Below are 25,160 nucleotides of genomic sequence, written 5' to 3'. Positions count from 1 at the left end.
CTTCAATGGAATAGGCCAAAATGGTATCATTCCCAAAACCCAAAGACCCCATACAATGCGCGACATATCCACTGATTGCATTGATAAATCTAGATGCCAAACTTTACGCCAGGGTGCTGGCAAGCAGGGTGGATGCTGTTCTCCCAGATCTGATTAATTCGGATCAGTCGGCTTCATTAAAAATAGGCAGATATGTGATATCAGACGGGTCTGCCACTTGATAGAAAAGGTGTCCAAGAAAGGTCCCCACCCATCCTGATCGCACTCAATGTGGAACAAGCATTTGACCGGGTGGAATGGTCGTTCCCGTTTCAAACGATGGAACAAATAGGATTTGGCAGCAGATTTATACGTATGGTCTAAGCAAAATATGTGGCCCAAATTATTAGGTTATCGATAAACGTCTCGGTCCCAACCGATAAACGTTAGTAGGGGTACGAAACAAGGTTGCCCTCTACCCCCACCGCTTTACGCAATTTACTTAGAACCCCTACTAACCAAAATTCAAAATACAGGCCAAGAAATTCCATTCAGGGGCGACGGGGACATAAAATGATGGCCTTCGCCTATGACTTGCTCCTCACAGTGACTGACCCAGAGAGGTCCATTCAGGGAATAACAGGAACTGGAAAGGTTCGATATAGTGGCGTGCCTCAAAGTCAATGCAAAGAAATCGCAAATGCAAAATCTGCCCCTATAAGCCCCGCTGCTATTGGCACTAAGGAAGACGACCCCATATTCAACTGACATATCTTGGTATACAGATAACGGACTCTTCAGCGACGATGTACAAAGCCAATTATGTGCCCTTGCTAGGAAAAGTAAACAGTCTGCTGCTTGACTGGAACCCATTGATGATTTTCTGGCTGGGTTGGGTCCATACAATAAAAATGACGATCCTGCTGAAAATCCTTTATTATTTCCAAGCTCTGCCGATTGAAGTCCCCCAGTCCTTCTTAAGGAGCTACATAAAATGGTCTCGTAATTCATATGGAAAAAAAACCCAGAAACCCAGATAGGCCAGGAGAGTGATAAAGGTTTCCCGTAGCAAAGATTTCCGGACTTACTATATAACGGCGCAACTTAGTCATAAGGGAGTGGCTAAGGAGTAATCACAAAAAATGTGGTGCAGGATGGACGGCGGCAGTGGGCAGACCCCTAGAGGAAGTTTTGGCTACCTTGCACAGACCGACCGGAGAACATGCATAAGAGTGATCACAACATTAGTTGAGGACATTAGAAATTATCAGGTGGAAGGACGGGCATAAGGTCATTTCCTTCCTCATGTACCCCAATATTTCAGAACTCCCAATTCACTCCGGGAATGGAAAAAGGGAAGCACAATTTGCAGAAGGGGAATAATTGTAAGACTATGGGACATGGCCCAGGGTCAGGATATTAAGCAGTTTGACCAATGTAAACTAGACTTTGGGCTGCCAGAAACCACGAGGTTTAGCTACCATCAAATTGGTCAGGTGGCATTACACTCCAGAAAAGCTGCATATATTCTATCTGGGCATGTCCCCGTTCTGTTGGAGAGGTTATAGGGGCGTCAGGAATTGGGGCCCTATCTCGAGGTCATGCCTTAAACTTCTGCAATTTTGGACCAATGTGAATGGGAGATTGGGGGAGGTGTTTGGCTTACAGAAAGTCAGGAATATAGACTAGGGCGTGCTGGGGCTTAAGGGCCCGGATCAGAATTGCATAGTTAGATATCAGAGGAAAGCATACACAATCCTGTCCCTGGTGGCGCTGCTGGTAATAGTGCAAACATGGAAACAGCCAGAATCACGTGAGGAGCATGACTGGATAATCAAGGTTTGGAACTTTGTGGCCCTAGAATGGATGACATGCTTCCTTCAAGGGGATCCGGGTCGATTCAGCGTTGAATGGGAACGATACTGTCCTTTCTGCAAAATTAATTCGGAGTGTCCTCATAAACTAAATTTATAGCGGATAGCATGACATTTTAGAGTATAATAGCACACACAGTGTCTCGTCAGGATCAGGGGATGATCGGGTATGGACGGGGAGCACCAGGGAGAGGGAACGGGGAGGAGGGTCTAATGGTTTTGTTCATTGTATTGAAAAATCCAATAAAACATGTGTTAAAAAAACACAATTCGACACTTTTACCCCATCTCCAGGCACTGTGTTATTGCAACACATCACTCATTTATAGCGGCAGATACCAAGAAAGGGTGTTTGGACTGCACCACACGTCTGCTAGAGTTTTTAGGTTCCTTGGGACACAAGGTTTCACCAAACAAGGTACAATTTTGTAAGCAAAAGGTCACTTATTTAGGTCATTTACTTACTAAAGGGAGAAAAAATATTGAACCCTAAGCAGATACAAAATGATACTAACATGCCATTACCCAGCACAAAGTTAGAGGTTAGAGGATTTGTGGGGATGACAATTCTGTAGACAATGGATTCCAAACTTCTATTTGTTAGCTAAGCCCTTACTGGAACTTACTACTAACACTACTCCTGTACCTCTCACCTGGACTCAGTTTCATCAGGAAAGCTTTGAGGCACTAAAGTCCACGCTTTGCAACTCTCCAGCGTTAGGAACACCAGACTACACTAAACCCATTTTGCTGTTTGTGCATGAATTAAAAAGGTGTGTGTTGTCGGTCCTAGCTCAACCACAAGGGGAGAAACGACCACCCTAGACCCAGTGGCTAAAGGGTTGCCAACTTGCCTAAAGGGGGTAGCAACTGCTGTCCTTTCTGTGAAACAAGCATGAACCCTAGTATTGGGGCATTCTTTAACTGTTGTTGTTCCCTATGTAATAGATGTTCTCCTGAACAAAACACGAATGCCACATTTCTACGAATGGACTGCTCACTAGGTATGAGTTGGCCCGGTTTGCAACCAACATCACTTTGCAAAGATGTAAAACTCTGAACCTAGCCACCTTGTTGCCCTTCCCTTCTGATGACCTTGATGTCTTGCACAATTGTATACTAATAACAGACGAGGAGACGAAAGTGCGTGTTGATTTAACTGATGTTCCATCAGAAAAGCCATTTGGCATTTTATATGTTGATTGCTTTTGTTTCAAATTACCCGATGGCTCATCCACCGCAGCTTATGTCATAAATAACAAAAACAGTTCTGGAAACCGGTATAATACCTCAGCATTCAGCACAATCGGCTGAAATCATAGCGGTAACCAGAGCATGTGGGTTCAGCTCTGGACTTGCAGTAAACATTTACACTGATAGCCAGTATGCATTCATAATTTTGGTAGGCTCTGGATGAAAAGCTGCTTTCTTAGCTCCCATGGAACCAAAATTCAACATGTTGAACTGTTTCACACATTTTTCAATTCACTGGCCTTGCCAAACCAACTTGCTATTATAAAATGCAGCACACATATGAAAGTAACTGACCACGTGGGCAAAGGCAATGCATTTGCAGATGCAACTGCAAAGACAACTGTCCAAGCCCCTTATTCTCTCACTTATGTTTCCTGTCTACACACAACAGACATCCCCCTTTTGAGAATACACTTGACATGATCATCAGTATCCAAGCAGATGCTACCTGGCAGGAATTGAAACAGTGGGAGATTGATGCAGTTTTTGAGGATGGGTATTGGGTGGACAGAGGAAACAAGAGGAGATGGATGTTACCAAACAGATACATACCCTTGATATCAGCTGCCATTTGAAAGGCTCACATAGGGGCAGATGGCATGATACATTTATTAACTACACTTTGGAGTAACCTGCAAAGCGGCAATAGCATTTTATAAAAATATGTGCCACACAAAATGTTGGAAAGGCAGAAGGAGCAGCAAGGGGTCATTTTGCCCCCCCTCCCGATTTACCATTTGAGGCACTACAAATGGATTGTGTAGAGTTGCCTTCCTGTCAGAAATACAAATATACGTGGCTATCGCCTGTATGTTCAGTAAATGGGTAGAGGCGTTTCCCTTGAGAGAACACTGCACAGAGTACATTCAAAACCCTTGTTAAGGAATATTTTCCAAGATATGGAGCAATAATGGGATTCATTTTGTGAAAATAACAATGGACCTTGTATGTCAGGCATTGGGCATAAAGCAAAGGTTTCATGCAATGCATCACCCACAGGCGGCAGGTTTAGTGAAACACTCATGCCACACTAAAAAACAAACTATCCAACTTAAGCTGGGTGGACACCTTACCTCTAGTTTTATTTTAAGAACTATTGCACATTCTGGAGTGGGTCTGTCCCCATATGAGGTTTCTAATGGTCATCCCAGCCACTGTGTGCCTCACCCAAAGAAACTGATGTGCCTTTATCCTATTCTGATTGACTATTCTAAGGTGCTTACTAAAGCATTGTCCTTTATCCATAAACAGGTCAAAGACGGTCTACCCCCAAAATGATTTTTTGGAACTCTCTCAGGAGAGAGCAGCTACTCCGGTGATCAAGTCTACCAACTTTAAAGGACTACCTAGGGATGAGGTATTTTGGACTCTCCAAAAATAGATTTGGTGCCTTCACGGATACACTGACCATGACTCCATTGTTTTTCTAATGACAAAATACAATTGCCCTACAAATGTGAAGTATTACGAACTGACAGAAGATGGTATCATTTGAGATTGTGCTTTGTTTTCATGTTTTTGCATCCTGCTTGTACTACTTGGCACTTTTGCATTATGTGATATGTACTGGCCCCTTTCGATCAAACCTACACCTGTACCCTTTCTTAATGTTACTGTGGCAACCTTACCCCCTGACCAGCATTATCATCGTGAATTTATGAGGAGAAATGTGTTTGTTACACTTCTGCATCATACACACAAAATTATTTAACGTGGCAATTGTTATGTACGCTTACAGTTGCCAGCCTTTGTAGAGGAAGGGCTCCCGCTGCAACAGTTGCCCCTCACATTCTTTGCTTCTTGTTATGCTTTACATGTGGCTATATTACATATAGAAAGGATAACTATATTCAAAGGAATAGCTCAGGGAATAGCTAATATCCGCTATGCTTCCCATTCTTCCTCCTCCTCTTTATATGCTCAGTTACAACAGCAGGTGCTGCGCAAAGGAGCCTGTGAATTTGTAATTCTCTCAAATGCTACTTTCCCTTTGTCAGATGTGTTTACTTGCTTTTTCTCCCGGGCTGGCCTCCCGACTGCGGCAACCACGGCTCTACCAACTACATAGCCATTGGACAATAACCCTCATTCATTTTTCATCCCTTCCCTGCATCTCCGGGATTCCAACATAATAGGCGCTGTTTGTATTGAGAACAATGTTCCTAAGTTCCTAGGATATAGCACCAACTGCAACATAACATTCACCATTCCTAGAGATGACCTAGATGTTCCCTTTTATGTTGGCACTCTGTGCATTTAATGTGTGCATACCACTTACACTTGGCTACCTCCACTTTGCAATGGCCGTTGCCATTTAGAAGTCTTATTTCCAGCCATGTCTATTAGACCCTGTGTTGTTGACAACCCTACCAGGCTTCGCAGAACTGTTACTCAGGACGATACTGTTTCACAGGTATTTGGCAATCCCATTAAAGTAATCATCCCCTGTTATGGCACTGCCATACCAGGGGATATCGGTCGCATGGCTAAATTATTAGAAGCAACCATTAAAGACACCACTGAAATATTGGGCAATATCACTGGAATTACAGGCGGTGCGCCTTGTGGCCCTTCAAAATAGGTTGGTTTTAGATATACTTGCAGAAAAGGGAGGCGGATGCAAAATCCTTGAGGAAGATTGCTGGGTCTATGTCCCGACACTTCCATTTCTGTTCGCAAAGCAATAAAGAAGCTGCATGGTATTGCTGAACATTTCCACATGCCCAATGGCACATTGGATCTTGCCAGCTCCTTTTGGTCCATCTTTGCTCTTTGGACTGGAAAATTGGTCCCTTCCTAAGGATTGTGCTCTTATTTTTCTAAGGGGCCTGTTTGCTTCTACATTGTCTACCTTTTTGTTGCCAGGCACTTGCCCGGTTGCTTAAACCTCCCATTTCATCTGTATCGGTTAGTAATGCATTGATAATGCATTATTAATGTAGCAATACAAGAAATAATGGCTTAGTACTGAGTCTCCTTTCCCTTCCCAACCTGTATATCAGAACTCATGTTTGTAAGATATCACATATTGTAGAACTGATGTTCAAAGGGCCGCTAGTAAAATATACATAAAATTCACACCAGTTCCTTCTCTTTTCCCTGTCAAAATGTCAACCACAGTCCAGCAAAATACTGTTATTTTGTGAAGGTGTCTCATTTGTGGTTTATATTCCAGGCTAGAGAATCGAGGGGCTCAAAGCTTTACTCTAATTTGCACCTTTTTTTTACAAAAGGGGCAGCAAAGTCTGTTGGGCACATCACAGTACGTGAACCCCCCCCCTTCCCACCGCCCCCCCGAGAGGTAGAGGGGCACCAATGTCTTTGGGCTCTATAAAACAGGAACCTTTTGAGTGCTTGCAAGTCATTTTCTTGAAGTCTCAGCTTCTTTCGGAGGGATTTCTAAAGCTGGAATCCGATATGCCCCAAGATCCTTTGTCCGCTTAATGCTTTATTTGATGTGGTCACACAGATTTGGCCAGGTCTAGATGGGTCTCCTAAGGGGGAATAGGGGGTGGTGTATTTGTGTCAGCTATGCTGAGATCTGGCTTTTAAAGGTTACTATATGATTGACAGGCACCATGGCAGGTCTTTCAGTTCTTTGGTTCTTTGCTGATGTTCTATGGGCTATACGAAAGAAGAGCAAAAGAGTTCATCCCCCAAAGTTAAACAAGTGTGCAAAGAGTAGCCATCACCTCCTAAATACTGTTTGACTTCATGCCTTCTTATCCTCATTGATTAGGAGGAGATGGCCACTCTTTGCATACTTGTTTTTTTAATATTGGGGATGCACTCTTTCCCACACTGCGCTTTATATATTGAATATTTAACTTTGATATGTGTATGATGTTTACAGACAATGTATGGCCTGTGTCAATAATAGCCAGTTGATGAGTCTATAAATACAATTTAATAAATTAAACCCTTTTTGAATTTTACCCTTTTTCAATGTTTTGTGTAAACTTTTGATATGTTGGCCCTTGGAATGAGGGGTTATGGGCATACCTACCCTTGTGTGTGATGTGCTGCTTCTGCATATTGCCTGCAGTTATGAAAGGTTTCTGTAATGCAGGGTATTCAAGCTTAGCATTGACCTATCCTTGCTAGAGGGCCCTCGTCATCCTGGGCAGACCCTGAAAGTAGCTGTATAGGCAACTTCTGTTGGGCCCAGTGGAAATCTTTTTCATCCTTGGCACAAGCCCTGGTGTTATAACTCAATGCCAAGGCACAACATGCCGGAAGAAAACCTTGATTTAGGAGGTATAGGTAGATGGATTGTCTGACAAAAAAGAAACAGCCATCAAGGATTAAAAGGACAAAGAATTAGCATGAGGCACACAAGCTGCGCTAAAGCAACCCATTACAGTCATTTGGGAAAAAATGACAGTCAGGCAAACATTAAGGGTGATAGCTGAGGAGAGCAAAGAGAGGGTAGACTCACATGCATACATGCTTCACACATTTTAAAGCTTTGATGTGCAAAAAGTTCTGGTTCCTACCCTTTTGCATCCAATGGTCCAGAAGTATTGAGTTACGAGGAGGGAGGATATGAGAGAAAAGTACACCAGGCAGCATCTCTGTGGCTGCTTCTAAAAACAGAACTGTGAAGGGGTAGAAAAGCTCCTTTGCCACAGACCACCATGGCAAAACAAGATGAGAAAAATACCCTGATTTAGATTACAATTTTACTCACTATACTATCAAACTAGACTGTAAACCTAAAACAGACCTGTTGCAGATTTTCACCTGTCATCCTACTCCATAGTAGACCCTCGTCACCTCAGAAAGCAGAGAAACCAAATCCTTTGAGAGCAGATCATGTTGCATGTGTGTACAGAGGTATCCCCCTCAAAAAACGAACTGCTGCTGAACACTCACGCTTCCCTTGGGTGAACCACAAAACTCTCCCCTCAACGGTTTTACACTCCAGGTCAACAAAGGATGCACACAAAACTGCCTCATATTGAGGAAGACTAAGTGAAACTATGCACTAAACTCACATGCAACAGCTAGCGCTGCCAATACAGCTCCTCGTATTGATAAATAATCATACACCACCATCCTGCAAACCTCATCAAAGTCACACTTGGCCTTTCACTCACTAGTAAAAAAACACAATGGCATTCATTGAAACTCTTAGATCACTCAAATAAAAAACACACAAGGGCCCAATAATACTCATGAAGATGACATACGTCAAATCTGAATACAAGATCCACAAAATTCCAGAGAGCCAAACTCTGCAATTCTGCTAGAAATCCGTAGACAGAATGTTTTTGGAGGCTCAGAAAAGGTCTCTTCCTGTTCGAGCTCCAAGTCCTTCAACAATCATCACTCTGATGGGCCTTAACATCTCTATGTTCGCCTCTACCAGCCCTTCATTAACATTCAGCTATCTATACATCAATAACATACAAAACCAGGAACTAAACACAAAACGCTGGTTGTCTACTCATGGGCATAGCTTACTGAAACTCACTTGATACAAATCGGAACTATTGATCATGAAAGAAAAACATCAATTTAACAACCAACCAAATTCCTTCACCTATCTTGGGTCAATCACCCTCAATACAAAGGTCAAATGTCTTGGTGTCACCTTTGAATCAAGGACTACCAGCACGCCAGATCAATGGTAAGTACACCCAAACACTACCCCAGCCTGTTTCGACGCATTCCTTCATCCCCAGACACCCATAAAACTAACCAGTTCAAGTGGAGCCTAACAACTGTTCTGTTGACCACACCAATACACCCTAATGCTGCTTGCCGAAAATAAAAATCACACAATTCAAGTGGTCCACAACATATAGATGGATTGATAAGCAGAAAGCAGGCAGAAGGTTCACAGCTCAAGAACCCTGGCTACAAGATGTACACCCAATAAACATTCAGACGAACATTAACAAATTATCCTGCTTTGAATTTTCAGTAACAATCCGTCAGAGACCAAAGTACCTTAAGGAAAAACGGAACATACGATTCTATTATTTGTTCAGTCCGTAAACTACAGACTAGGAGATAAGGGCCCAAAATGTGAAATCTCCAACGGCATTGGTATTTTTAAGAACATGTGATTAAGCCTTCCATGCATGACACTAGTTCTTTTGCTCGCTGGTGTAGCACCTCTCCATCCCATAAGTATTAACCTGGTTGAACAAGCTAAATGTTCCAGATACTTCCACCAGCACAGGACAATCACACACTTTGACAATGTTGAAAATAAAACTCTGATCTTATGGAATATTAGAGTGAGAAAATTGTGTCCAAGGTTATACTATGCGACCTTAATTCTGCAGCAGCCCCTTCTTATATTTGTGATAGTTAACAGACAATTCACAAGGAATTTTTAAACACACAAAACGTTCAAGCAACACAAGTGCATGCCACTCTTTTAGATGCACACATAATGACACGCTGCTTACCATTTTAAATGACCACTGAACAGTATTTGAAACAGAAAAAAAATGGTAGACCATTATTTACAAGTCATTGGTTACAATGAACCCAACACATGTGGCATTATCTTAACCCACCCCACCCGCATAATCGTTTTTTTTACTCCAGCATCAGGGAACATACATACTGCTAATATTTTCGCTTCAGGAAGCACATGCTACAAACAGCACAGTTTAAGACCATCTTCCAATCTCTCCCAAGACTTTTGTAAAGCTACTCAGGTAGTGTTGAAGTAGACACATTTAGAATAGAATTAGTGTTGGCTGCTGTAGATGCAAGTTATAGGCATCCAACTCATATCAATAGGGCCAGCCAGCTAAGCATTTCTGTTTTTTTGGCCTTCTAATTGTAAGCCATCAATTAACGTTTTCTTAATGTGTAGGAATAGTTTAAAAAAAAGTAAACCTGCAAAACTAGTGAATGGGTTAAACACACTTCAAATTTATCGCAGATCTAAAAAGAAAGACACGTACCTGCAAAATACGATTTAGACATTTCCTCGAGAATGTTACAATCCTTAGACTCATTTAGAAAAACTCCAGACCGAAGGTTTCATAAAATGATGTCATCCCTGTGCTTCGATTGGCTCTAGCACAGACCTTCAACGGTTTACCCGTTACTTTACAGGACAGAACCTCTAACGTGTCATGAAAGCTGAAATCCCATATGATTATAGGCACCTTGGAATGGTTCAGAAGTATGTACAGAGATGCGTTATCCCAGGGATCTGCAACCTGGGGCTCACCAGATGTCCCACAGCCTAGGTTAGCTAGGGTTGTGGGAAATTGTCATAACATCTGAAACACCAGAGGTTGCAGAGGCCGGTGTTATCCTGTTAGATGGCAATTGCCCAATACTCTGACCATAGCCATTCAAATGAAACTAGGAGTATCGCCAATTTCTGGATGGGTGCATCCAAAGATATTTGGTCCTTAAGCAATGAAACGATTTGCGCTCCAGCACATCGTTCACTACTGGCAAGATATATGTAGACACTCCTGTATTCAAGGATGGCAGATCTTAACAGGCTAACACATGCCTAGGTAAGGCATGGTAAACTGGTCACCATGGCCCCAAGAGCACATGCCATATAAACCATGAGTTTAAACTCCAGTTTAAAAGAGCACCATAAAGCCAAAATCTTTTATACAGCACTAGAGGGGTTGGATTTACAGCAGGTTAGGAAGCGTTGGTCAGCAGCATTGAAGGATATATTTATGCAAGCACTTACTGGCTTAAAACCACGTAAATAAGACTGGTATAAACATCCTACATCACAAGACCAGTAAGGCCAAGAAGAGAAATAAACACAAGTTTACAATCTTGGTTTCAGAACTATTCAAGGTTTAAAACAGGAGTTCAATGAGGGGAGGTAAAAAGGGGAGAACATTAACATAGGATCAACACATCTAGAATGGCGGAAAGATCACTGAATCCATCAACACTATGGCGTTCACGTGTTTGTGTACTGTAATTGGTGGAAAGGTAGATGCTTGGAGAAGATGACTAAAACCGAGTCTTCCGGAAGTACAAGTCAGCATCAGCAAAATAGCAGCAGGGATAGTCTGTCAGACAAATACCATAAACACTGTTTCGGCATAACACCTGCAGAATCAGGTCTGGAAGGCTACACAGGATGCAGTAATATGCTCAGGTGCAGATCCTCTCACAAACATGACTTGCTCTAAAAATAAAAAAGTGCTTGCTGCAGGAGCAAAGGAGGTCACAAGAGCAACTTGTAGTGTCTACAGGCGTGAAAGGTAATGTAGGACACGATCCAACAGGTAGGTCTGAGAGAATGGGCCCTGACATCCCATGTGTATCTCAGTCTTGACATCCGTGTGTCAGATTGGTCAATGTCCCAGAAGTACGAATGAGCCATCCAAAAGATACGCACTCACCTCTAGACACCTGAATTAAAAAATGCCAAGAAAAGGCAGAGTACCGTGAAGAACTAGAGACCACAGCATCCTTTGTAGCATTAGCCACTGCTTCTTGTAAGGTCATCAGTTAACTCTTTATGCTTTTTATGGAGACGCATCTCACCAAAAACTCATCACAGGTCAGGCAAACCATCTCAAGATGGTAAAAGCCAAACCATGTTCAAGCAATACAGTGAAATGGTCTCGTTCGACCTACAGTCCTTTAGAAATGGGAAGAACTGAAGAGTAAATAAATATTTTCGTTATAAACAAAATCCCTTACCAGCACGCCCGGCTTCAGCAGTGGGGACAGAGGGGCCTGGCCTGGCCTGACTCCGCCCCACTCCACCCCACCTCCACCCCACCCCCAAGAAAGGAGCCCTTGCCAGTGGAGGCCCAGTCACAATTTGTTGCTTGCTGTAGACAATGATTCATGCTCCACAGCCATGACAGCACAAATGACCAGGGAAATGGAGGACATTTCACAACTGTGGTAGCACACTTGCTCAAGAAGGCTGCCTACAATATATCTAGCAAGATCCTGTGTTTTGACTGCACTGTTCATCTTACCAACATTTCCAACATCTCAGTTACAAGGTAGCTACGTTTTAAAACCTAAAACCACAAGATGATGTCTGTAATTTAAAGTATTTTGTTTGTGGGAATAGAACAGTTATTTCCATCATGTTTAATAAAATGGTTAACTGTATCAAACAAATGACTGGTGATGGTGCTTGCACGCAGATTTCTGCAGCAGGTGCATATACTGACTGAGGGTCCTTACAAATTACATTCAAGGTGTATACTCTGCTGAATTTACTTATTTGGTATATGTGAAGAAATAAGGTTGGTAACAAAGATTTAATTCTGGAGGGGAGAGTGTAGTAAAACCAAAAAGTGATAGAAGCAAGGCTTTGAATTAACACTAACACCATCATCATTGCTTTGGGTAACCTTCCATGCCATAATCCTTTGGTATGTATCTGCCATCACAGAAGGGAACAAATTAGCAAATAAGATTGGTTCCGCCACAAAATGGTGCAGTTCAATCTCATTTGCCAGGCCATGTCCCCTCTGCAATGAAATACAAGCAACCACAGGAATCTTTTGGACGTGTGGACTAGCAGTCTGGACAGGGCTGCTCACATTAGTAGCAGGGCTAAGGTTGAATTGCAAGCAATGGCCTGGAAGGCTGACCAAAGCAATGCTAGTGGTTATGATTGATTCAGATACTTCCATCCATACTTTTTTAATTTTGGCTGTTAGGTGTAAACCAGAACTCTTGAATTGTAACACAGATAGAATGGAGATGGAATGTGAGGTGGGACACAGGCTATAGGTGTGCTTGGTCATTTACAAACTAATTTTACTACCCATTGTCATGCTCATCATTAAGGCATTCACACTGATTATCTGCCCCTCCCTGACGAAACATACCCTCCTTTGAATTCTTTGAGCAAGCTCCATCACAATTTAACACCAACAATTGTGAAGTATATGGCCTGCCAGTGTTCTATCAATGCATTCCCTAGAGTGTTTGATGACTTAAATGCCTCTGTAAATGAGCTCCTGGTGCAGTGAAAATCTTGTAACTGTGTGCCCGAAGCCTGTTCATTTATAAGCAATATGTGTCTTGTGCATTTGTTCCTTGCACTGCAGCCCTCTCAATCTGCATGCTGGAACTTGTAGGCTTCCAATTAGGAGAGGGAAAATAAAGCTACAATCATAGTGGGTAATTCTCCAAGTCAAGCAGAGTGAAAAAAGTGGTGCAAAAAGCATTTACTGCCACTTTTTATGTGCTGCAGGATTCTGTAGGATTTGGCAGGCGAAGTTGGAGAGCAGAGCAGACTTTACATGTTTGCCTGCTCTTACAGAACCCCATGCAAAATCCAATTGGTTTTAAACCAGCAAGTATTTTTATGCTGGTGGAAAACCAATCTTTATTTGCGGGAGGGATTTACACTTTTCTTGTAATGCAATTTTTTTTTAATGCAAATGTGAAGAGCAAAGGCAATTCTGCCTGGGTTTTAACATTTCCAGTGAGTTTTAGGATTCAAAAGAAAATGAGCCCCCTTGCTTTTTTTCAACATGTTTCTACAGTGATGTATACATTGTCAGGTTGAATTATGTCACTTGTGCATTTTTAAAATATGCATACAATCTAGTTTTTTTTTTAATGTTTGCAAAACCAAACTTTAACACATATTTGTAACAGCTTGAGCAGGGAGGATCTGTGGTCTAGTACCTAACTTAAAGGCTATGCGCAATTCTGGCTTTGCCACTTAACCAAAGTATATGATCCTGGGTAAATCATTTAATCTCACTGTGCTGTACTTGCCAAATTGAGGTGCCACTGATATCTATTCGAAAAAGCCTCACTCACGGTTTATTAGATGGACAGCGCAGGGAAGGGACAGGGGGGGCAGGGTCCGCCAAGGAGAGACATTTCTTGGAAACAATAAAAGGTTGCATTTATTGAACAAAAGTGCAACATTCAACAGCAAATCAAAGCAAACATGACATAAAAGACGTCATCATGGACAATTGCTGATTACTATGTACCAGACAATAACAAAGGCCACTCTCTCCCGGCCAGCCACACCTAGAGCAAAACCAGGAGGCCGGAAACCCTTCAACTTTCACCACCTGCCCCCGCAGCTCCCACCTGGGCTCTCTCACCTGCATGCTCACACTCCATCACACCCTCAACTCAATTAAATTGTGCTGCAAAAATGTAAAAGAAAATGCAATTTTGTGCTTTAAAATGTCATTTTGTAAGAAATAAAATGTCCTCTTCCTTGCTTCAGTTTTCTGGAGGAGGGTCCGTCTTTCACAACAAGACGGCAGGATCAAAATCAACTCATCCATTGTCTGGTGGGAGTAGCCACAGTGTCCAAGCAGCAATTGTTGAGCCTACACAATCCGAGATTGAATAAGTACTGGAGCCTCGTTGCTCAGCCCTCACAGAGGAGGAGAAGGCATTTTCCTCGGTTCTCCCCAGCCAGGACTAGAAGGCATGGTGGGGGTGGTGGTAGATGGAATGAGGTTTAGAGGGAGCTTATGGAAGGTGATTGAGGGTGAAAGGTGAAGGAGCACTGAATTGAAAAGGGAGAGAGGATGGAAAGGTAAGGGAAGAGAAGTAAATTGATGTTGCCACACTATTTTGATTGCTTCTCTTTCTCTCTGTACTGTTCTTTATAGCTCATTTATAGCACTATGTTGAAAAAAGCTATGCAACCTTTGTTCTTAGGTATGATTAATTGGGATTTACCTCTTGGGCTCTTGTTCAGGGGTCTAAACTACACAGCTTTTATTTGACACGCTTTGGCAATAGCTGTCCTTATGGAGAAGGGGGGAGTGTATGAAAGCTGAAGTGAGTAGGGAATGGAAGGTGAGTAGGGAATGGGACTGCAGGCTATTTAATGTCTGGCCACATTAAAAAGTACATTAACTATCACAGTATTAAAGGGTGAACTTTAAGGTATGCACGATGACTAACAAGCAAGTACAGATAACGTTAGCACTGAGTAGGGTGTTCATGAAGGGAATAGTTTCTTACCTGTAACTCCATTTCTCCAGCATTGGTATCTTTCATGGATTCACATGCTTAGAATATTCCCCGTCGTCAGACTGGGACCCCTCGGTACACATATATAGCCTTTTCCAAAGGAAAGCTTTCGACACTTGTGTCCTATCTACGTCCTTCTAGGACCCGCCTACGCATGCTCCGCAGGCCGTGCTAATATAAGAGGCCCGCCCCCGCGGCTCCCCTTCAGATTTCGGCCCCTCCAAAGTAGGAAGGGTTAAATTTATCACATACATTACATACGGGGAGGTTGGCGGAGCATGTGAATCCATGAAAGATACCAATGCTGGAGAAATGGAGTTACAGGTAAGAAACTATTCCCTTCTCCAGCATTGGATCTTTCATGGATTCACATGCTTAGAATAGATTGTATAGCAGTAACACTTGAGACGGCGGTGAGAATGTAATGTAACAATATATATATCCTCACCCTACTACACAATGCATATCTACCGTAGGGATAAGTTAAGTCATATAACGTTGCCCACATAAAGTATATCGCCCTTAAGAGGGTAGACAACAGAATCTCCACAGGGAGGAGCTTACCTTACTGAAACAGATGGTGCAAGACAGCTCTTCCCATCTGCACCTCGTCTGCATGCTGCCTGGCAAGGCAGTAGTGGCGGGTAAACGTGTGGGGCACATGCCGCAGCTTGGCATATGTCCGTCAGCGGAATTCCAGCCCATAACGCTGTTGAGGAGGACATCTACCTTGTAGAATGAGCTCTAGGATGTCCTTGCAGTGGCCTTCCGGCCTTAGAGTGACAAAAAGCAATCGTCGACGAGACCCATCTAGCCAATCCCTGTTTAGAGATTGCTTTTCCTCTCGTCGACGGACCATATGCGATGAACAGTTGCCGAGTAGCCCTGATGTCTTGTGTACGATGTAGGTAGAATTTCAGAGCCCTCTTAACGTCCAGGGTATGAAGAGTTTTTTCTGCTGCCGATGATGGAGTGGCGAAGAAAGTAGGCAGAACCACGGATGAGTGTTTGTGATATACCGTCGGAACCTTCGGGACAGGGTTAGTTGCCAGGACTAGCTTTTCCTTAAAGAATCGTAGGTAGGGCGGGTCTACGACCAGCGCTTGTAGTTCCGAGATACGTCTGGCTGATGTGATGGCTATCAAGAATGCCAACTTCCACGAAATTAATTTTATGTCGGACGTGGCCATAGGCTCGAAAGGCGGTTTCATCAAGCCTGCCAACACTGTGTTGAGGCTCCACGTCGGGGGAAAACGTTTCACCGGGGGAAAAGCTCGAAATAAACCCCGCATGAAGTGTTTTACCAGTCTGTTACTGAATAGAGGAGACGACTGCCTCTTCCTTGTGAACCTCGAGATGGCTGCCAGGTGTACCTTTATCGATGAGGGGGACAATCCCTTTTGTGCCAAGAGGAGCAGTTAAGGTAGAACTTGTTCCGGCGTCACCAACAATGGTTGTAGGCCCCGTTGTCCTCTACACCATTCACAGAATCTCCGCCACTTATAGGAGTAAGATTTGTTAGTAGAAGGGGCTCTAGCCGCCTGTAGAATTTTATGGCAATCCTCTGAAATGTCTAAAGCGCCGAACTCTGAGAAGTCAGGAGCCAGGACGTAAGGTTGAGACTGTCCGGGTCGTGATGCCACACAGTGCCTCTGTCCCGGGATAGAAGGTATGGGACCTTCGGAAACGCTATGGGATGTTCCAGCGATAGATGGAGGTCTGAGAACCACGGTTGCCTCGGCCAGTATGGTGTCACTAGAATCACCCGGCAATTGTATCTGCGTATCCACTGTATTGTTTTCCGTATGAGGGGAAACGGGGGAAAAGCATAGAGGAACATGTCCGTCCATGGGAAGGAGAATGCCTCCCCCACCGAACCCTCTTGGGGCCATCTGCTTGCAAATTGCTCGCATTTCTTGTTGTCTTTGGTCGCGAAGGCGTCCAGAGGGGGGTGACCCCATTTCTCGAACACTTTCCTCAAGTGACCCGTGTCCATTTCCCACTCGTGTATCTGGGCCATGCTTCTGCTGAGGGAGTCGGCTTGGCCGTTCCTCACTCCTGGAAGGGGATGAGCCACGAGGGAAATTTCGTGCTTCGATGCCCAATGCCATGTTTTCTGGGCTTCTATGGAAAGAGTCCTTGATCGTGTCCCTCCTTGTTTCCTCAGATAAAACATGGCTGCTGTATTGTCGGTCAGTATTCGCACTCGCGAACCCTTGATGTGTGGTAGGAACGCCTTCCAAGCCCATCGTACCGCTCTGAGTTCCAGTACGTTTATGTGTAGGAGTGACTCCGTTGGAGACCAGCGACCTTGCGTTTGGAGAGCACCCATGTGCGCTCCCCATCCGGTTAGGGACGCATCCGTAACTATGGTGCTCTGAAACTCCGGCTCCTGTAGGGGCACACCGTTGTTCAGATTGTGGGAACTCTGCCACCACTGAAGGGTCCGACGTAGCTTGTCGTCGATGGTTATCCTGTCCGACCACGATCCCTGAGCCTGTGTCCATCGGTCCGCGAGGAATTCTTGGACTGGCCTCATGAATAGTCGACAGTTTCTCACCAGATGGATGCAGGATGCCATGGCCCCTAGGACCGAAACATACTTTCTCACTGAGATCCTGGTGTTTCGCCGTAGCCGGGCCGCTTGTTGAATGAGTCTTGAGGTCCTGTCGAGAGAAGGTTTCACCAGCCCTAACTGAGTCTCGAACTGTGCCCCCAAGAATACCAGCGTTCTCAATGGCCGCGGAGAGGATTTCTCGATGTTTATGGCGAATCCTAGCCGTTGTAGAAGCTGCATGGTGGCTTGCAGACTTGTGTTGGTCGACGCTGGGGAGGATCCCCTTACCAGCCAGTCGTCGAGGTATGGGTATACATGGTGGCTTTGCTTCCTTAGCCAAGCAGCCACTGGAGCCAGGCATTTTGTGAACGTTCTGGGGGAGGTCTTGAGCCCGAAAGGAAGAACCGTCAATTGGTAGTAAGTTCGCCCTATTACAAAACATAGGAATTTCCTGTGTTTCCGACACATTGGAATATGGAAATACGTGTCCTGTAAATCCAGGGAAGCCAGGAAATCTCCCTTTTGAACTGCGCGGATCACTTCCTGCAGAGTGAGCATCTTGAATTTCAGGCTCTTTAAGGACTTTTTGAGATCGCGTAAGTCTAGAATGGGACGCCATTTGCTGTCCGGCTTTTTTACGACAAAGTATCTTGAGTAGACTCCTTGACCTCTCTGTGATGTTAGAACTAATTCTATCACGCCCTTCGCTAACGAGTGTAACCTCTTGTTGCAGTACCTTCATATGGGACTGAGCGGTGAACGCAGGTGGGATTTGCGGAGTGTTGTGTTTGAATTGCAGAGAGTGTCCGTTTCTTATAGTGTCTAACACCCATTGGTCCGTCGTTATCCTTTCCCATTCGTCGACATATGCTGAAACTCTTCCGCCCAGAACGGTTTGTGGTATGTCACTGCTGATCTTTATTTTGCTTGTCTCTCGACGACGATGGGTATGATGGTCGTTTTCTGGAAGACTGGAAGTTTCGTCGACGGTTAGCCGATTGTGAGGCACGTCAGTATCCCTGGGAGGGGTAAGCCGATCTGGCAAAGGATCTGTCTCCAGAAGAGAATCTTGAATTACCTGAAGCCCCTCTAAAGGGACGAAAAGACTTGTAACTTCTGCCACTCTGGAGGGCACCCAATGAACGTGCCATGTCCGAATCTTCTTTCATTCCTTTTAGGGCCTCGTCCACCTTCTCACCGAAAAGAAGGTCTCCCTCAAAGGGCATATCTAAGACCTTGTATTGCACTTCTGGCCTGAAGTAGGTACACTTAATCCATGACTGTCGACGCAATCCCACCCCATTGTTGACTTGCTTGAAGCCTGACTCAGCGAGATCCACTGCGATGTTTATTGCGTGATTTGAGGCTTCCTCACCCTCTCGGACCAGTAGCATCGCCGCCTTCCTCTGTTCTTCTGGAAGACGATCAAGCTGCGGAGCTAGTCTGTGCCACATCTCCCTATCATATCTGGCCACAATTGCCAGAGAGTTTGCGGCCTTTACTGTGATCACTCCCACGGAGAGCACTTTCTTGCCAAAGGCATCTTGGCGTCTCGCTTCGTTCTCAGGAGTCGTCGTGCACTTGTGCTGTGCCTTTGCCTTCCTCGCTGCTGCCGCCGACACCACCGAGTCCGGTGTTGGTTGGGAGGATAAACACTTGGGGGTAGACTCTGGAGCCTTAAACTTTTTTTCTAGGCGTCCTTTCACTGCTGGTTCTGAGAATGGGTGTTTCATTGTCTGCAACGCCTCTTTCCATACATGGTCTAGTATTGGTATCGAGAACACCGACCTCCTTCTCTTGCCCATGTGGTCGAACAAAAAAAACAGTCCTTTTTCTGTTCTTCCTGGGACAGACCAAATTCTTTGCATGCCTTCTCCATCATAGAATGGAATGACGCAATGTTGTCCGGGGGGGACGGGTGAGCTGGGCTTCTGGGGTTTTCCAACTCCGCCTCTGACTCCAAGGTAGGATCCCTGGAGGGGGATAATGAGATATTCGACATGGCTCCCCTGTCAGACTCCGAATCTGGCAGCTCACCTTCCTCCTGTGCCAGTGTTGAGATTGGCGTGCGTGGGTGCGTCGGTTGACGGGACGGGCCCGGCTCGTCGACGGGTGACTGTGGCAGGCTTGCCTGGGGTAGTCGCTGGTCCAACGACCGCAACAAGGACTGAAGCGTGGACAGAATATCCAACGACAAAACCGATTGAGGATTGAGGAGAGGGGCAGATACCGGTGTAACGGATGCCCTCGTCAACGACTTGTCAGCCGCTCGTAGCCCTAGGTCTGTTGGGCCAGCAACTCTCTCGTTCTCGTCCTCCGAGGACAGCAACATAGCTTGTTCTTGTAGCAAAGCCTCGGGGGGGGGGGTCGGGTCAAAGACTTCAGGCCTCCAGGCCTCCTGAAGAACCCCCGTCGAAGAGGCCCTCGTTGACGCCATTGTCGACGGGACGGTGGATGCCCCCTGTGCAAGTGGCAGGGAGGCGGCCGATGACTGGAGCGCCGTCGACGACGTAGACTTCGCAGGTGGTTTTGGCGGTCCCGCCTTCTCCACACTGTGCCCGCTTTTACTCGACTCTCGACTCGTGGTCGATCTGTGATGATCGCCAGAGGAGAATTTCCGTTCCTTGTCATGCTTTTTTGATGAGGATGATTTCTTTGCCGAGGAGTCTCTAGTGGAGTGACTTCCAGACGACTCTTTTTCCGACGGTCTAGATTTCTTCGCCGGTGGTTCCGACGAGGCCGCGTGGCGTGATGTTTTCGCCGACTGTGTGGAGCCCACCTCCGAGGGGGGGGGGGGGGGTATGCCCCCGCTCCATCATTCAGCCATGCCACCAGGCGTCGGTTCCGGTCTTTGAGGGTTTTTTGAGAAAAACCCTTGCATATGTCGCAGGTATCCGCCGAATGGTGAGGGTGGAGGCAATATATGCAGTCCATATGTCCGTCCCCCTCGTAAACCTTTTTTTAAGCCGCATGTCGCGCATGGACGGAACAGCGCTTTTCCTGACACAGAGGACATTATACTACTCGAAATCCAATAACGCAACCTGGTACAAAACAGTAGGACAACACGAGGAGATCCCACTACTTTGGAGACGGTTGAAATCTGAAGGGGAGCCGCGGGGGCGGGCCTCTTATACTAGCACGGCCTGCGGAGCATGCGTAGGCGGGTCCTAGAAGGACATAGATAGGACACAAAAGTGTCGAAAGCTTTCCTTTGGAAAAGGCTATATATGTGTACCGAGGGGTCCCAGTCTGACGACGGGGAATATTCTAAGCATGTGAATCCATGAAAGATCCAATGCTGGAGAAATGATGTACTGTGATGGGTGAAGCACTTTAATCTCTACCGTATGAAAGGGTGAACTTAAGGGATGCATCTGATGATTAACAAACAAGTTGCATGTAGCGTTAGCAATGAGCATGGTGTGCATGGAATCACGTAGTGCGAACCAGAAGGTAATTGTTCAGAACATTATGTTTGAGTCTGGCAATCAATTCAGTGTGTGAGGGAGAATCACTGGTAATCAATCATGGAATGTTAGGCATAGTGTGAGGGGATATGGCACTACTAGGTTTGTTTAGTAGGAGTAAAATGAATTTTGGTAATAGTTACACAAATCATGCTTTACTATATTAGGAGCACGGTTTTGAGATTTGTCCATTTAAAATAGTATGGATAAGTTTCTTACAAAGCAAGTAATTAACTGTTGACGACATTTCTCTCCCTCCCTAACCAACCCGACCCAATACCACTCCGCAAATGTTTGTCTATATTTGTGATTTATATCTTTAATACAACAATGTTTGTGTGATCTAATTTTTATCTAATTAAACTAGTAGACTTGAACAGTGGTTCTTTTTTGATTAGCCCAGTTTTTGAAAAAGGCCTCAGTGGGGCAAAACACTTGTCAAACAAGACGGCACATTATTTGATATGAAAAGTTAAATCAAAAACACAATACAACCTCTGGCTCATTCATGGAGTACTTTTTTGCCTTTTGCCAGATACCTTAATAGGGTGTGGGTGTACCCTAGGGACTCGAATGAGCTGCGACTAGACAAACTCTAGACAGATTTTGATAATTGGAAGGTGGTGAGGCCTTTCCTACATTGAATTGAATTGATATTTTATTTCTATCACGCTCGTACACAAGTGTTTCAGAGCGCGACAAGGCAAGGGAGGGGAGGTGAACAGGGGAGAACAAAACAACGATCTTACTAGGCCCAGTGACATTGAGAATGCACAAGTGCATGGGAGAGGGGGAGGGGAAAGTGCATGGAATGGGGGAGAAGTGGAAAGTGTGGAGCAAAGGAGAAACAGATCAATAATAAATAAGTAATAAAGGCAACAAACCGTGGTAGTGCAGCCAGCAAGTGGCAAGTGCTGGGTTTAAGGCAGCAGACAGGGTAGGTCTTGATAAGTGCAGGAAGGAAAAGGAGGGGGCTGTATGGGTACAGACCCCAGTGCAAGGTGTGGCCCGGAGGGTGACAGGGTGAGCAGGTACCTGGGCCCAGAGGACAGAGAGTGGCCAAGTGCATGGTGCCAAGAGAGAACTGATCAGCAGGGGAAGGTCTTAAGGTGCTTCTGGAACCGGAGATGGTTTGCCTCAAGTTTTAGAGTGGCAGGGAGTCTGTTCCAGAGGAAGGCCCTAGCCAAAGGCAGATCTACCCCCAGCTAGTTTCTTTGAAAAACGACTGACCCTGAGGGAGTTAGAAGTCGAGGAGCAAAGAGCTTAAGAGGGGAGGTATTTGCACAGGGATAGCTGAAGGTAATTTGGACCCAGGCCCCAGAAAGCCTTGTGGACAATGCAGAGGGTTTTGAATTTAATCCTTGCATCCACTGGGAGCGATTGGAGAGATTTCAGAGCTGGAGAGATACGATCCCAGGGCTTGAGGCCAAGGACAAGTCTCGCAGTCCTGTTCTGGATTAGTTGCAGAGGGCAGAGAGTAGAGGCAGGTAGATTTAGAAAGAGGCTGTTGCAATAGTACAACCTAGAGAGAACCAGAACTTGGGAGACAGTGAGCTTCTGGGGGAAGGAGATGAAAGGCAGAGTACCTCTGAGGAGGCGCAGTAAGAAGTTTGACTTTTCAGAGACAAATGTGGGCGTAGAAGGAAAGTGTGGAGTCAAAGATGACCCCGAGGTTCTTAGCCTCGCAGGTGGGGGTAGGAGGAGGTCCAATGGAGGCAGGCCAGAGAGTGAGGGGAAAGGATGGTGAAAGTGTGCCGATGAGGAGGATCTCCATCCTGCTGGCATTCAAAGATCATTGGCAGCACACCATTCATGAATGGCAGTTAGGCAATCAGATGAGAGAGGGAGATGAGGTGGCCGAGGGCAGCCAGAAAATGGAGTCGAGTGTCAGCGTAGAACTGGAAATTTGAGCAGAAAATGGCAATGCAGTGGGCGAGAGTTGCCAGGTATTGGCTGAAAAGCCAGGACAAGAGGTTAGACCCCTGGGGAACACCACAGGTAGAGAGGGAGCTAGAGGATAGGAAGGACCCAAGTTGGACCTGGAGGGTCGATCAGAGAGGAAAGAGGCCTTTGGTGGTTCAGAGTGATGGCCCTTTTACCCAGCGGTTTAATCCCACATTCAACTGCATCTTTATTAAAGCATCCTCATTTCCTTTTATCGCACAGCTTGCAGCTTGCTCTAGATGCAGAAAAAAATAACACATGCAGACATTTGGCCTACACCAACTCGTGCATTCTCAGTTTCTGTCTAGCCTTCCTAGTTCTACTTGTGTCCACCCCCGTACCCCCCCCGCCCCCGCCCAGCAGACTAGTAAACTCCTCACCACTGCTTGCTTGTGAGGAGGCAGTCTCATTCAATTTGAGGCCATCCCTTGTGTACATTTTCAGAGTTCATGCTGTTGCCCTTTTTTTAATGCAAGGAGGTAACTGAGGAATGGGGAGTAAGTTTGGTAAGGCACAATATATGCACGATTACCAGTACAGTCTGGTACTGTATTCTGGTTTCAATGGCCCTTTATTCATAATACCACTGTTGCCACAGAAAGGAAACAGACGTTAAGGGAGGACTACCAGCAGAACATGCACAAGGCCCTGCGCTCAGTTAAGTTACAAATGATGCCCATCCAGCTATCCTGCCTATGGAACCATCACTATAACATATTTAAGTATTAAAAAAATAAATAAATAAAAGAACCAGTCAGTCAACATTTGGATGTTGCGTTTCTCGGAGGGTATTAACGCTTCCGGCCCAAGTGTAAATCCTGTGGCGCACCGATGCCCGCTGGGTTTCCTGTGGCCATTTCAACCTGGTCTTTTTCTGTAATTGCAGTGTGTCAAAGCCCTCAGAACTAGCAGTAAGGCTGCATGTTTGTGCTATGTTAATCATCAATATCTAACAGAGGCCTACTGCATGAATGCAAAGTAGCAGAAACGATGTTGACCCACAGCACGCCACCACCGAACTTGATGGAAGAAATGACAGGACAGTGCAATTTATGCCAGTTCTAGATCCACCCTCTATGCAACAGGTGGCCAACGGATAATTCTAGGCATCTATATACTTCACAGACTACTAAGACATGATTAGGCAAGCAGTCCTGACCTAGCCATTACAGGCCCCTTATACATGGGATTCCTCTTCCAACGACTGGCTCTTCCTACTCTCACATCAAAAACATGTTGGACCTCCATTGAGCAAGCACAAAGTTATACAATCCAGTAATTATGTGATGTTTGTATGACCTGTTCTGCCATGCGTCTATGAATATTGCCATGGTTGCCTCAACTGTGACATCGGCTGTACTGTTGGAGTTTTGCACGACATTTGCGTCAGTTGGTTGTAGGCGACTACGGTTGCTCTTTATAAAAGCGTTCTATACTTAATGTGTGGTCATTCAGTCACCTTCCCAACAGGGTGGTTTACTGGAGAGTACTACATGGTCGGTGGAGCCCTGTGCCTGGGAACAGTCTCGAAGTGAAGGAGTGAACAGAGGCTGTCCAGAGGGAGTTGTGGCTGGTCAGAGTAATCGGGAGGTATCCATGGGTGGGGAGTCATGAAGGGGGGGGTGGCTGGGGACAGGGGGTCAGGGTGGGGTGTTGTGAACGAGCTGCTATCTACACATTTTTGCGGAGCCAGGAGTGATGAACAGCACCGTGTGCAATTGCTGGTGGAACATCTGGTACATCAGCAGTAGTAACCGATGCCTCACAGGGCATCAAGTGTGCAGAGGACGCCCTGTGCATCTAAAACGGGTAGTGGACAGCACAGTGGGAGGCAGGCAGCGAACTAAGAGTGGGAGAGTTGAACAATGCAGCAACAGTGATGAGGTACAAATTCATGCCCCTCATTTAAGGCAAATCAATGCTAATTGGAACTATCCCTTTTTATGATCTTAGTTTTACCAATCTTATTTTTGTTTTGGGAGGGTCATAACTCACTTTACGAGTGCGGGCGCTGTCTTACAAAATGCAGGAACGAACACCCCACCATGTTTTGTACAGGGAGAAGAGCCCCCCCATTCCATTGGAGCAGAGGGTGGATGCATTTGGACTACAGCTGCGTGCTGCTGGGTAACAATC

At 45.3% G+C, this 25,160-nt stretch overlaps 1 protein-coding gene across 3 annotated transcripts in view; it reads right to left on the bottom strand.

Annotated features, from left to right (window-relative positions):
* Positions 1-25,160, bottom strand: part of FNBP1L (formin binding protein 1 like) — a 1,167,050-nt gene that overhangs the window by 272,899 nt on the left and 868,991 nt on the right. For 2 of the 3 annotated variants that reach the window (XM_069641836.1, XM_069641837.1), the window contains exon 10: positions 9,530-9,544. The exons of the other annotated variant lie outside the window; for it this stretch is intronic. In XM_069641836.1, the coding sequence (XP_069497937.1) occupies positions 9,530-9,544 (15 nt within the window). The remainder of the gene's footprint in view (positions 1-9,529; positions 9,545-25,160) is intronic. 3 annotated transcript variants of the gene reach the window in all.

Source organism: Ambystoma mexicanum, chromosome 1q (assembly GCF_040938575.1).
Source record: "Ambystoma mexicanum isolate Mex_15411 chromosome 1q, UKY_AmexF1_1, whole genome shotgun sequence".
NCBI lineage: Eukaryota > Metazoa > Chordata > Amphibia > Caudata > Ambystomatidae > Ambystoma > Ambystoma mexicanum.
The sequence above is the reverse complement of the archived record's forward strand: the minus strand, read 5'-3'. Positions and strand labels throughout refer to the sequence as shown.